The sequence below is a fragment of the Chelonoidis abingdonii genome, chromosome 25 (genome assembly GCF_003597395.2).
Source record: "Chelonoidis abingdonii isolate Lonesome George chromosome 25, CheloAbing_2.0, whole genome shotgun sequence".
In the NCBI taxonomy this organism is placed as follows: Eukaryota; Metazoa; Chordata; order Testudines; family Testudinidae; genus Chelonoidis; species Chelonoidis abingdonii.
The window spans coordinates 5,496,535-5,510,865 of NC_133793.1; the positions used below are offsets into that span (position 1 = coordinate 5,496,535).

The 14,331-nt window shown below is 50.0% G+C and overlaps 1 protein-coding gene across 1 annotated transcript in view; it reads right to left on the reverse strand.

Moving 5' to 3' along the window:
* COL9A2 (collagen type IX alpha 2 chain) overlaps positions 1-12,000 on the reverse strand; it is a 48,275-nt gene extending 36,275 nt beyond the window's left edge. The window contains exons 1-3 of the mRNA XM_032802704.2: positions 11,644-12,000; positions 3,306-3,516; positions 833-907 (exon numbers count right to left, since the gene is read on the reverse strand). Coding sequence (XP_032658595.1) covers positions 833-907; positions 3,306-3,377 — 147 coding nt within the window. The 5' untranslated portion in view covers positions 3,378-3,516; positions 11,644-12,000. The remainder of the gene's footprint in view (positions 1-832; positions 908-3,305; positions 3,517-11,643) is intronic.
* Between the last annotated feature and the right edge of the window lie 2,331 nt (positions 12,001-14,331).

Consider the following 14,331-nt stretch of genomic DNA (forward strand, 5'->3'; position numbering starts at 1 on the left):
TCTTTTAAGACACAGTGGTGGGTGCCCTTATTTTTATCTGTATTGCAACAGAACTCAGAGGCCCCAATCAGGACCAGGGTCCTGTTGCATTGGTCACTGCACAAACACATAGAAAGAGGCAGTTGCGTGCTGGCAAATCTAGGAGAGCCAGCAATGAGAGGGTTAAGATATAATGTCCCAGTTTCTCTCCCCCAACCTGCCCCGCATTGTAGGAATGAAGGGGTTTGGGTCCTCCAAGTTTAAAAGGGTCTGTGCCTTTTATTTCCACCACGAGGCAAAACAGCAGCTCCCTGCTAGTTGCAGAGACCCATAGATGCGAAGGCCACAAGGAAACTAACCTAGTTAGTTTCAGGACAAAGCTTGGTAATTTCAAGAATAGACTGACATGGCCGGAGGGGCCAGTGATGGCAGAGGGCTGAGTGAGCCAGCAGGTCCCATCCACTCCTTTGTTCCCTATGATCCTGACCTCCTGCATAACACAAGCCAGAGAACTTCACCCGGTGACTCCTGCAGCCAGCCCAGTGCCATGACAAAGGCTGACTCCACAGAGGTTTGCATGTGAAGCCCGATCCTACTGGTAGGGGGAGTTTTATCTGGACTTAGGGCCCCACTTGGCTCCAGTTTAAGTTAGGAGAGGAGGGGTCTTGGCAGAAGGACCCCATCCCACCACACACACAGAACAGAGGTTCAGCACACAGACCATGCACACCTCCGCCCTCTGCTGGCCGCAGCTGAGACGTACAGCTATGTACCCTGACACAAGCCCCTCTTTGTCTCTCTGCCCCCCTCCTTCCCCCCATCCCTTGCTCAGGCTCCTGAGCTGTGTACTCACATCAGCGCCGTCGGATCCTGGCACTCCTGGCGGACCCGGGGGCCCCCGGGGGCCGGGCTCTCCTGGAGGACCTTGCTGAGGAAAAGGAAAGAGAAGCACAGGTTCCTGGTCAGAATGCCCTAGGTGGAGAGCTCACGGCCCTGCTAACCCAGAGAGACATCTGAGCTCGGCGAGACGTCCGCTCGCAGTGCAGGCCGGCGGGGTGCTCAGAGCGACAGGGAGCCCTGGTGTAACGCTCCAGCCGTCAGCCAGGAGGACAATTCCGTGCCATGGGGAACCCTTCCCCGAGAAGCGGGGAGTAGGCGACACACAGCATAGCAGCCAGCCCAGGGCCCAGGAAACGACAGCTACTTCTCCTCGTCCCGAGCTGCCCTTGCAAAACAGCCCATCCGAGAGCAATTTTGTTCTGACTAGCGAAGGAAGCAGGCACGAGGCTTCTCCCCCGTAGCTGGGGTTTATATAGGGATGAATGGGGCAGGCCAGGGACAGCTTCTAAGCAAGCTGTTCCCTGAATCTACTCCTTGTTCTCAAACACCCCAGTCGGGGTTTGAATTTTCTCCTCTATAGAGTGAAACCCAGAGCCTGACTCTGATCTCAGGCACATGGGGGTAAATCAGGAGTAGCTCCATGGAAACCGGTGGAATTACAGCCCTTGTGTGAGATCAGAATCATGCTTCCACCCACCCATCCCACCTCCAAAGGCAACTCCGATCTTAAGGATGCGCTTTAAAGTAGCCTCTGTTTTTGCAGCTCACCTTAGTTGATCCAGAGTTAAAGATCCAGGCTGAACTATCTGAAGTTGCTGAGGGGATTGAAATAGCCCAGGCCCAATCATTTTAAAGGGAACGGAGTGTCCAAACCCCATAGGCAATTTTGCAAATCTCACAGCCTTAAACCCTGCTAGGAGAAAATAGGCATCTTTGCGGATGCAGCCTTGTCCGCAGCCTTGAGGCTTTTGTGGTAGGAATTCCACAAATAAATCCCTGCTCCCCTTTCGGGGCATGCTAAGGAAAGAGACTAAAAGTGGAGATGGAATTCAGGGATTCTTGGAAATAAAAAATCAGACGGGCTGGTTGCATCTGACATGGCCAGCAACAGCTTGGGGCTTTGTTCTTCACTCCTCAGTGCTTACTTATTCTAAAGGGAAGAGGCCAGTTGCTTCTGTACATTTGTTAGAAAGAAGAAAAAAAAAGCTCAGCATTGCTCCTTATACATAAATAGCAGCAGGAGAGAGCAAGGTTTCCTGGAAGCACCCAATGAATAGGCACCTTTGTCCTTGCCAAATGCTTCTTTGTTTTAAGGACTCCCAAGCCCTAGGCGCTGTTGTGGACTCAAGCCGGCCCCTTGCAGTGGATTCAGCTTGGCTCCAGGTTCCTACAAGCCACTATGCATCCACCGCAAGCCTCTTCTGTGCAAGCAACTGTGTGCTCCAGCTCTCTGCCAAGGGAGAGCTTCCTTCAGAGCGGCCCAGTTCAGCTCTGTCCTGTCTTCTCTCCCACTCACTGCTTGGAGCCTTTCTTTGGAAAATGACACTTCCACTTAAAAAAATTGATTTTCATTTTTTGTTTTGTTTTGTTGGCCAAAAAACCACAAAAACCCTGGTATTCTTGAGAGTAAGAACTCAGTAGGGTTGTCCCTCTGTAGCATGCAAATTGGGGGCAGAGGGAGTATTTCCTTCTAATACTATAACCTATCCACTCTCAGGGCTAGCTTATCTCTGGCTCCTAAAGACACTTCCAAGGAGCACCTTTCCTTCTCGTTAGAATGCCCCAGGTTGCATGATGCTTCCAAAAATCGTCAAGGGGGACAAGGGTGAGGGGAGAGAATATCCCCAACCTGGCTCCATCTCAAATAGGACTTTATCCCCATTATCCCTCTTTGCAAAGATCCAGGGACCTACAAAGGCCTGCTGCCTTTCTGCAAATCTTTCCATTCAAACCCTTCCCTAGCAATCGCTAATGAACACAGCCTCCTCCCTGAGTCCCTGAGGCTGACGCTGATCAGTTCTGAAGCAACTCAATTGCAGCAGGATTCCACCTAACCAGAAACACGCAGGCACAGCCCCGAGAGGACAGGAGGCAAAAGACACAGACAGTGAACAAAAGAGAAACTTGTGAGTCTGAACATCTCCAAAGGAACCATGCCACTGGGGTGCTGCCTTTCTCCAGGGTCCCCTCAGTCTCCCAACAGAGATGAAGATGGTTTCAAGTATTTCGAGGTTATTTGGGGGCTCTGGACTCCCCCTGGGAGTCCACTGGATTTTCCTTGTGTTAGGCACTGCTAGAATGGGAAACTCACTGAAAGCTCATAGAAAAATAGGAAGCAAAGAATCAGAAAGCTGCTCAGCACTGCAAGTAATTTGACAAAAAAATTAAACATTTTACAATGGGGTGCAGAGAGGGGACAGTTCCCCAGCCCCCCAGCCCAACCCTGATACATTCCAAGCATAAGGATATAAAAGGAGAACACTTACAAGCTGCGCTAGACATAGGCAGATGGCTTGGAGGAGAAGGCAGAGTTTTAGGCTACCAAAGGAGTTAGCCATGGTGAGGGCTTCTGGCTAGCTCAGAAGCAGAGAAGTTTCCCCTTCTGCTAGCTGAAAGTCCAGGTAAAGCCAGCCAGCCAGCTAGCCCTCAAATGCACAAGCTTGCAAATCCAACAGCTGGACTGACTTTTGCAATAGCCTGGAGGAGGAGAGAAGGTGGGGCAGACTTATTAATATGGAGCAGCTTGGGAGGTGAGGGCAGAGAGATTGGCTGGGAGCCCCCTTCACGCCCTCCTCTGTCACATGAGACCCCAGGGAACTAGCTCCAGTTCATGGCTCAGGTGAAGGGAAAGTTCTTCCAGGCAGGGCAGGCAGGGGACAGAGTCTAGGCAGAGAGCCTGTGCTTCGAACTGAATGAGAGTCATAGTCACTGGCATTAAAAAGGCTTTAAAATAGCATGAGGGCTGTGAAAGAAGCCTACAGCTTAGACAGAACATTCACAACTAAGGCTGTTGGTTAGGGTCACACTGACCGATCTATGCTAAGCAGCTTGGGCCCTGTTTGGTCCTTCAATGGGAGACCTGTGAGTGCTCCGGGGAGTGAGAAGAGTGACTCCTGTCTCTGGGTAAGTGGGGGTCTCAGTGCTGTGGGGCTAGGGGAAGCAGTGTGGGGGACTGGGTAGGGAGTGATCTCTTGGGGGAATCAATGCTGAGCCCAGCACTGGGCTGTGGTGATGATTTCTCCTCATGATCAGGGATGCTGTCGTGTGTGTGACTCCAGAAAAGGGATGCTGTCCTCTCTGACTCAGTGCTGACCTCCAGGCAGGACATGCCGTCCTTTGGCTGACATGTAAAACTGGGTCCTGATGAGTCTGTCCAATCAACAAAATCAGTATTAGCTAGAAATGGGCCACAGTACAGATCCAAACCCCTTTGAGTTTCAGTGGTGATCAGGTCCAAATCCCCAGATTTGAATCTACCCTGTCGGTTTCATAGTGGGTCGAACAGGGAAGCCCTATTTCCCTGGTTTTGGTTCAGGTGGGGCTGACACATCCCAAGAACTGCAGTTCACACACAAGGTGTTGTTCCCAGACAGTGAAAAGTGCACGAGGTCAGTGTATCTAGCAGGTTTCCGTCCCTCTGGGCATCTGTCCAATGTCTAATCTGAACCCAATCCCTAACTCCTGATCTCACTTCTAATCTAACACTCGCCCTCCGAATCTGTTTCAGACCTGAATGCTGCCCCCTGGACCCATCTGCCACAGACACATCAAGCCACTGACTATCCAGATGTAATCAGTAAGAAAGCAGACTTCCTGGGGACTAAGGCAGCAGTGCAAACATTTGGCATTGCTCACTCTCAGGATACCAGAACAGATGAGCTGGCAGCATTGGAAAACTGCCAGAAAGTCACTGAGAAATTCCTCATTAGATTGTGAGTGACATAGGGAAAGGAAGGAGAGAAGCTATGCTAGGAATTCATGCAGGGACCTTATGCTCCAAGTAGGAAGGAGGAGATGAGCCAATTTCTGCAGGAAGAATGGGTTCATCCTAGATCCAACAGTTCTTATTTTAAAAAAACAGTCTCATGACTTTTAAGACAATCTCATGATTTTGGCAGGGCCAGACTCAGGATTTTGAATGCCTGGGGGCTGGCAGTAGTGAGAACTACTTCTGGCTTACCCAAGAGTAATTATGCCTGCTAACATTAAAAACTGATCAAAACAATGTCTTTTTATACAGCACATCACTAGCTCCAACTATTAGGCTACATGTCGCGGTTCCAGGGGGAACTGTGCTTTAGATCTCTTTTCAGTCCCTCTTAAGTGCATCGCTCGGATGGCAGATGTGGCTTCCTTCACCTTTCTCTGGTGGAACACTGCAATTCCACCACTCTTGGACTGGATCTCTGGGATCCAACCCATTTCCTACATATGAGAACATGATAGGCCGAGTTATATTTGGCAACTGCAAGAAAACTTCTCTCTGGGAGCCTGGGACCCACTGTTGGTTCAAGTGACCCAAACACAACTTCTTCAAAACAAGCATACTGTTTGTTCACCACAAGGTACATAGCAAGCAGAGGAAAGTCTTAAAACAAGAAAAGTCTGGATGCATCTGGTCTCACCTAACTTCATCCTTTCTTTAAGTTTTGGTAAGTTTCACTTAACCCAACTACCTCCATCTCTGAGCTCAGAGAGACAGGCTGCGGTGTTGCATTCTCTCAGTGTCACTTCCAGCACCAGCTCCCTACCCTCTTCTTCTGTAGGCAGAGGTTTTTAAGGGTTTAGTGTCCTTTGATCCTAAATTCTGGTCTTGGGATAACCAGGCTGGAGCCAAGTAGGTAGACATTTCCTGATTAATAACTCCCATTGTCCTCTGAAGGAGGCTTGGTAATCTCTCTGGAGGTATCTTTGTCAGTGTTTCATTTCCCTCTTGAGCTCTCTAACCAGCCTCCTTTGACTGAACACCATGTAGTCAGATGGAATATCAATCAGCTAAACTGAGGCACATATGCTAGTAATACAAAAAGAGATCTCTCTCATTCTCCACTCTGTGCCCCTCGCCAGAATCAGCAATAGAACCAAACAATCTCATTTCTCAGTCTCTCATTCTGACCACTAGATCACCCTCCCCTTGATTACTCACCTTCCAAAATTCAGTCTGTTGCAGGTAAACAAAGGAGAAATATTTTATTTGAAAGGGGGTTTTGTGAGCACGTGTGTGTTTAGCTTTGCAGTCTGTGCACACACTCTGCTACTGATCCAGAACCTTAAGCCGTTTATATGTGTTTCAGCACTTTGCTGTTCACCTTCAAAGGTTGCACTGGTTGCTGCAATTAGAATATTTGTTGTTAGCAGGCCAGCTTTTGAAAGAGACTAGCATTGGGAAACAAAATACGCATGAACTGGTTAGTGCAGTGGGGAGATGGGGGCATAATCTTTTCTATCTATCTTAAGTGTTACTATGGCCCCTTTCCCTGTAGAGTCTATACACAGAAACAAGGGGCGATTCCCCCCTAAAATACAAAAGTTTAATTCAAGAGCACAACATCACAGATTTGGCCTGTGTTGGAAGTCAGTGGTGCATCTAATTACTCACTGCAGTGGGCAGCTGTAGAAGTTACTTAATTAGGAGCCTCCAGTGGATGGCTTCTTGTCCTACTCAAAGGATGATGCTGAGATGGGGGAAGGTTGCAAGTCTCAAAATTAAATAATATTATTATGTATTAATTATTCAGAGACCTGAGTTCTAGTCCTGGCTCTGCCACTGACCCTGGGCAAGTCATATCACCTCTCAGCAGTGGGAAGGATAGCTCAGTGGTTTGAACATTAGCCTGCTTAAACCTAGACTTGTGAGTTCAACCCTTGAGGGGGCTACCCAGGGATCTGGGGCAAAATCAGTACTTGGTCCTGCTAGCAAAGGCAGGGGGCTGGACTTGATGACCTTTCAAGGTCTGTTCTAGGAGATAGGATATCTCCATTAATTTTTTATTTTATTTTATATTTCCCATCCCACCCTTTCCCTGCCATATTTATTTATATTGAAAGCTCTTTGGGGCCAGGAATAGACTCTTGCTAGGTGTCTGTAAGCACATAGCACAATGGAGCCCTGATCTCATTTGGAACTTCTAGGCCCTATTGGAATACAAACAACAGTTATTACTATTTTGTATTACGGTAACGCCACCAACCAAGTTCGGGGCCTGTTACACTAAGCGCTGTACAGATGCTGAGTAACAGGACAGTCCCTACCCCAAAAAGCTAGATGTAGGTTATGACAAAGATTCTCCAGGTGAGGAGACACAGAAAATGTGGGAAGGGAGGAGACATGGTAACAGCAAAGTAAGCAAGTTATTGTGCAACCTTCACAGAGTTCGATGGGAGCTGCAAGCCTGCAGCACCTCCTAAAATTCCAGTCCTCGGTGAAAATAGTTCCACCCTTGTTGCACTTCACCTCCTTTTGATGTTGCAGAGACAGACTGAGGAGTACTGTATCTCTATCGCTAGTCCTCCTTCCCAGAGTTTTCAACCACATTTTGGCATTCTCTGTGATCCTTTCCATGCTCCGTGACAGAGGAGAGCATGCGGTCCTTTGGAGATTAAGGACCAGATGCTCAGGTGGTGGAAATCAAAACCAATGGAGGGATGTGGATTGACACCAACTCTGAATCTGGCCCTTAATAGCAGCATGCCAAGACAAGGACAGAACCATGCAGAGGGGAAAGAGAACGGTAGAGGGCAGCAGAAAGCAGAGCAACTGTCTCTGTGTATGAATTGGGAGGGTTACCCCTGCTCTGCAGTCTCCCTGTCTGAGAAGAACTACCTGCTAGGCTCCAGGAGATCATTTGTGCTGTTAAATCTCTTGTCATATGGGCCCAAATGAAAAACTTGCACTTGTAGACAGCTAAAGAGTCTCCCACCTAGGATTTCGCACTGCAAAGCCCCTGGTCCCATCCAACTGGCACTGTTTATTGGCATGCCAGAGTTGGGCTATTTAAACAAGCACCGCATTGTTGTAGAGACCCTGCTGATATCTCTGGCAATGAAAGGTGTGCAGCTAAAGGTTCGGCGCATGCTGAAATCAGCTGGCGAGATTCTCCTGGAGACTGAGCTGTATTTCCAATGAATTATTTACTTTGACCAGCATGGAAAGTGGGGATCATCATTTAACTGCTGTTTCCCTGGGTGGAACTCAGGAGATCAGTGTACTGCTCTGCCACAGACTCCTAGGTGACCTTCGGTGAGTCACTTAATGTCTCTGGGCCTCAGTTCTCCATTTATAAAAAGGGGACAGTAATACTTCTCTACCTCATGGCGGTGCAGTGAGGATAAACATTTGAAGGTTGCTTGCTTATTATGGAAGTGGGGGCCATATAAGTACCTAGTCAAACAGCTAGAATAAGAGTCTGAGATCCATGTTATTAAACAGAGCAGTGAGCTCATCTGTTCTGATATCCTGCGAGTCAGCAATGCCAAATGTTTGCACCGAACTGCAATGCTGCAGTGGTTATTTTCCTCCTGACCTCGGCTCACACCTTGAAGCAAGAAGATCCTTTTCCTGCTAACTTATTCGTTGATGTCTAGTCTTTTAGTTTCTGAAACAAGGCGCTGCTGTCCAACCACACTGTCTCCACTCAGTACACCAGATATTCCCATGATGAGTTCCTTTTGCAGTCATTAGAGGCACCAATCACCATCTGGTGTTGGGAAGAAATTCTCCATGGTGATGACTCTTGCACAATTCTCTGTCTGCATTTTGCAAGAAGTCACCTATTTTGTAGGCATTATTTATTGTTGGCCAATATTGGGGAGAAAATACTGAGCTACACAGACCTGTTGGTCACCAGCAATATTCCTGTAGCACTCTAGAAGGTGCTGTTCTTACCATTAGCTTTATGGTTGGTGCAGCGCTGGTTGCACAGCAGAGAACAGGGCACCTGAGTGCAGTTAGGAACCTTTGAGGATGGGCCATAGAACATAGGAACACGGGAGTGGAAGGGACCTCCTGGGTCATCAAGTCCAGTCACCTGCTGTTGCTGGCAACCTTGTCAATTATTAAACCTCCCTTCTTCATAGCATTTTAATAGCATCTAAAATAGTGGCTCTTTAAATGTCAGTGTTGCACAGCCAACAGCATCCTTCTCTGCGATCCAGAGATCCTAGGCCTGAATACACTCCTGCAGCATACCAGCAATTCCTACTGGCTTCAGTGAGAGAATTTCTCATTTGCAAAGGCAGCACCATCAAGTCCCCTGTGTTCAAATCTCACACCAGGTCTTGGACTCACAGAAGCACCAAGTAGGTCAAAACGATCAACCTCTTCCTTGCCTCGCTAGGCCATATCCCACAAGAAAGAAGCCAAAGCAAGAGGAAAGTCCTGAGGATAATTAGATCTCACAAATCCAAACGAGTTAAAACCAGCTGCGACTCTCTAAGGCAAAACAAGAAAACCAAAAGAGCCACAGACTAAATCTTCAGTGTCACTAAGGACAGTCATGTCCATTCACTTCATAGTGAGTTCATTTCACTGAATAAATACCTGTGACAGAATGGAGCCTATTTTCTCTGGTGTGCCTCTCTGTGTTCAGTCAGCACCGCAGTCCACATTTAAGGCCAGTTTCTCCTCTCACCTACACCAGTGAGACTCTGTTGACTGTTGTGGAGTTACTCCTGGTTGATACCAGTGTAAGTGAGAGGAGAATCAGGCCCTTTGTTGCTTAAGAGAGCTGAGAAAAGGGAGATGGGAGAATAAATGAAACTGAGTCTTCACCATGTCCTCTAGCATAAAAAATGGCCTGCTTTAAGGGGATTAGTGTCCCATCTTCTAAAAGGAAGGAGTGTTGGCTATTGATTAGAGCGCTCGACTCTGAGAAGCAGGATTCCTGGGTCAGATGCCCAGCTCTACCTGTGACTCACAGTGTGACACTCAGCAAGTCACTGTTCCTCAGTTTATCCAGCTATAAAATGGGGATAACAATTCCTTAAATGAGTGCAATGGGCTTTTGCAAAATGCAATGAGTTCCTTGGATGAAAGGGACTGTCAGTGGTTATCTGCCCTTTCTATTTTTTATCCTTGCCCATTTTATGACCAGCCTCCCTAGAGTCTGTGTACCCCGGTATCTAAATCACTCGCAGTGTGTTTTGGAAATTCATTGCTGATTCATCCTGGTGATTCCTTCCCAGCTCCCTCTTCTGTGAGGTTTTGTGTATTGGAGTAATATCATCAACAAAGCTCTTCAACAAGCCTGGACCAAATTAACATTCATTAATACTCTGAATCACATCCACTAATCTCCCAGAAATCATTGGGCCTAATTCTCCTCTTACTGACACTGGTGTAAATTAGGAGTAACTCCATGACAAGCAGTAGAGTTACACAGGGTATTGGACTAGATGATCTACTGAGGTCCCTTCTAATAATAATCTATGATTCTATAAGACAGGTCTGAAGTCATTGGAACTATGTTGATTTACACCATCTGAAAATCTGGCCCATTGTTCTTAGTGGCTGTCCTGTATCGTTCAATGGCGTGGTTTAGGCTGTGGTTCAAGCGTCAGAAAGCCTATGATCTTTGCGGAGTTACACCTAGATACCTGGCATGACTTGTTATGATAATTCTGAGCAAATAACTTGTAAAGGTAAATAGCCTCTGACGGGAAGCTTTTCAAAGGCAAAAAGGGCAGTCAGGAACCCAGCTCCCACTGAAAGTCAGGTTTCTCATTCGCATTGTGCCCTTTAAAATCTATCCCCTCTGGCCCCATGATTAACTGGAGCAACTATGGGCTCTTGCATGTCTCTATGTGATAGGATGACCAGATAGCAAGTGTGAAAAATCGGGACAGGAAGTGGGAGGTAATAGGTACCTGTATAAGAAAAAGCACCCCCCCCCCCCCCCCCCCCCAAAATCAAGACTGTCCCTATAAAATCAGGACATCTGGTCACCCTACTGTGTGAAATTGTTTGCCCAACTAGCTAGATCAATAAAAACTAACTTAAATGAAACTGGGGAGCGAGTTTAAAATTTCACTTTTCATTCTTGCTGTTTACTCTTTGCATTTCAGCTATGGAAAGGGACAAGTTAATTTCACTGTATTCGTTTCTAGTCAGTTTCACTCATGAAACCCATTGTATAGCTACAATGTTTGGGTTGCACTGAAGTGTTTTCATTCATACAAACAAAAAAGCTGGTGTCCTTTTGATTTACAAAGGACATTTCTGGACTTTAGTATTAAGGACACCTTGTGTTCACAGCACTGAAAACTGAGGCCTAAAGCTTACCGTCCAGTTGTGATTTTTATTTATTTTGTGCCAGTGCAAACAGAATTCCATAGATATTACTATGTACATGTAAGTGTTTGGGATTGGAGTGTCACTTTAGGAAGCGTCATGTAATTTGAAATGTCTCATAGACTGTTGCATGTGGCTTACATTTTTTTCCCCCCAACACCACTGCTCAGTTGATCACAACTTTTTACATAGCGTGGTTGCTTAATTACTTCACTTAGTACCTCAAGATGAGGCCTCTGGGATTTGGGAAGCGTATGTTTATAATACACATGACCTTGTTAAAAAGCCTCATCTAAGTCTTTTTCTCTCTAGTTATTTTTACCTTGTGTTTAAACTAGGACATTTTTTCCATTTGATTCGATTCTCTCCTGAGATCTGTCAGCCACTTGAGTCAGTGGCAAAGCTGCGGAGAAGCTGAACCTGACATTCGTCTGTTTGTTTTGTCTAACTTCTTTTCCAGCTTGAGTGGCATGTATCTTCCTTTCCTACAGGTACATGCATGATCCCCTCCTCCCAGTATCATTAAAGGGACTTACAGTGTTTTCAGTGGCCAGTCTGTTGCCTCAATGTAGCCATAATGTCCCAGGTAGCTGTGAATGTTCGGTGCAGTTAGAGAGATACAGTTGTGTTAATAAACGGCCTTGTTTCCAGGAAATTAAAAACTGTTCGTCCTTGGCCTTTCCCCTTATGTCCATAGATTCATTCTCCGAGAGAGCAGAGCCCTTGGGCATGGAAAATCAGTGCTGGAGGAGGGCTGCACACAGGTGGTTACGCTTAGGTGAGAGACACTGCCAAAGAGTTCAGGGCAAAGTCCTGGCTAGGTTGAAAGCAATTTAGGTTTATGTGACATCTCCTCTGAGAATCTGCATAAAGTCCTGTCCCTGCTCCTGCACTCCTCCTTCCATCCACTCCCCTACCCTCCTCCTGTTCTCCCTCCCTCCCCTTTATAGCCTCCCGCTCCATCATCCCCTCCTGCTACCTCCCTCCATCCACTCCCTCTCCACGCTAATATCTCTCCATCCCCCCATACCTCCTCCCCCTTATCCCCCAATCTCCCTCCATCGCCCCATACCTCCTTCTCTCTTCCGCCCACCCCCTCACCTCATCCCCCCACCCCCTCTCTACCTCCTCCCCCTTAATCTCCTCCAATCCCTTCCATGCCCCATCCTCCTTCTCTTCTGCCCACCGCCATCCATCCCCCATTCCTCTCCCCCCCTTATCCCCCACCCCTCCATCCCCTCCATACCTTCCCCCCTATCCCCACGACACCTCTCCCCAACCTCCCATACTCCTTCTCTCTTCTGCCACACCCCTCTCCACCTCCCATATCCTCCTCCCCCCTCATCCCAACCCCTCTCCATCCCCATTCCTCCTCCCCCTTGTCCCCATCCTCCTTCCATCCACCACCACACTCCTCCTCCCCTTGTCCCCCACCCCCATACCTCCCCCATCTTCCCCCACCGCCTTCTCCATCCCCCCATTCGCTCCTCACCCCCTTGTCCCCTCATACCTCTCTCCATCCCCCACACCTCCCCCCCTGTGTCCCCCACCCCATACCTCCCCCATCTTCCCACCACCTCTCCATCCCCCCATTCCTCCTCCCCCTCGCCCCCAATACCCCCTCCCTCCCCCTATACTCCTCCCCCTATCCCCACCCCTCTCATCCACCCCCAATTCCTCCCCCTGTCTCTCATCCTTCTCATCCATCCCCACATACTCCCCCTCCGTCCCCGCTATCTTTCCATTTCTCCCGGCCTCCTCCACGGCCATCAGTCAAGTGATTGCCCCATCACCCCTTTCTCCCATCCATCCCGTCGCGGCTTACGGCCCGCTCTCTCCTGCTTGTTTACCGCAGTCCGCGCGGCGGACGCGCATAGCGTGGATGCAATGGGATGGAGCGCGACGGCATCGTGCGAGTCGCCGCTTCTCCACTGCCAACGGCCCATCCGGCCGGAATAGGAAGCGGCTGAGCTCAGAGGCGCATCGCGGCGGTCGCTGCCGGGAGCGCGCCCGGAGATCGACCGCCCCGCGTCCTTGCGCCGCTTCGGGACTCGGCTCGGTCGGCTGCCAGGGGCGGACCCCCCGCGGTGGAGGCAGGCCTGGCGCGGGGGCCCGGGGGGTCCAGAGTGAGCTCCGGGGGGGCAGCGCGACTGGGGCGACAACCCTAAGGGGGCCGAGGCGGTTCGTTCTGGGGGGTGGGAGCAGGGTCCCGCGCAGCCGGATGACGGGCAAGTGGTGCGGGTACGTGGACGTCATGGCTGTCCTGGCGTCTGCTGCTGGAGGAGGAGACAATACTGGCGATCCAGGACAAAGGTGAGCGCCGCGGGGAGCGGCCGGGCGGGGCGGTGTGAAGGCGCGGGCTGGTCGATGCTCCGCAGGGCGGCTGGCGTGGGGTCGGGGGTGAATGCTGTAGGGCTTTGGTTCCTCGAGTCTGGGTGGGGGTGTAAGGCAGGGCTGGTACGGCATCGTGCGGGGGGCTAGGGGTCCGCCGGTAGCTAACGAGGGGATGGGAAAAGGTGTGAAGGCAAGCGGGCTTGGTAGTGATCTCCGGGCGGGGGGCTGCAGGGTCCCCTGCGGTAGCTACGAGGGATGGGGAAGCGTGTGAAGGCAGCGGGCTGGGTATGAATTCCGCAGGGGGCTGCCGTTGGTGGGGGTGGATGCTGTAGGGCTTTGTACCTCAGATAGTGGGGGGGGGGTGTAAAGGCAGCGGGCTGGGTACTGATCTCTCGGGCGGGGGGCTCAGGGGTCCCCCTGGCCGGTAGCTTGGGGTGGGGGTGTATAAGGTAACTGGCTGGTACTGATTCCAGGCGGGGGGTCTCAGGGTCCCCCCCTGCCGTAGCTGGGGTGGGGGTGTAAAGGTAACGGCTGGTACGATCTCCGGGCGGGGGGCTCAGGGTCCCCCTGCCGGTAGCATGGGTGGGGGTGTGAAAGGTAACTTGGCTGATACTGATCTCCGCAGGGGGCGGGGGCTCAGAGGTCCGCCGTGCCGGTAGCTAACGAGGGGATGGGGAAGCGTGTTAAGGCAGCGGGCATGGTACTCGATCTCCGCAGGGGGGCTGTGTGGGGTCGGGGGGTGGCATGCTGTAGGGCTTGGAGCCTGCAGGATATTGCGGGGGGCGGGGTGTAAAGGTAACCTGCTGGCTGGTACTTGATCTTCTCGGCCGGGGGCTCAGGGTCTCTCCCCTGCCCGGTCATGCTACGGAGGGCCTGGGGAGGGGTGTGGA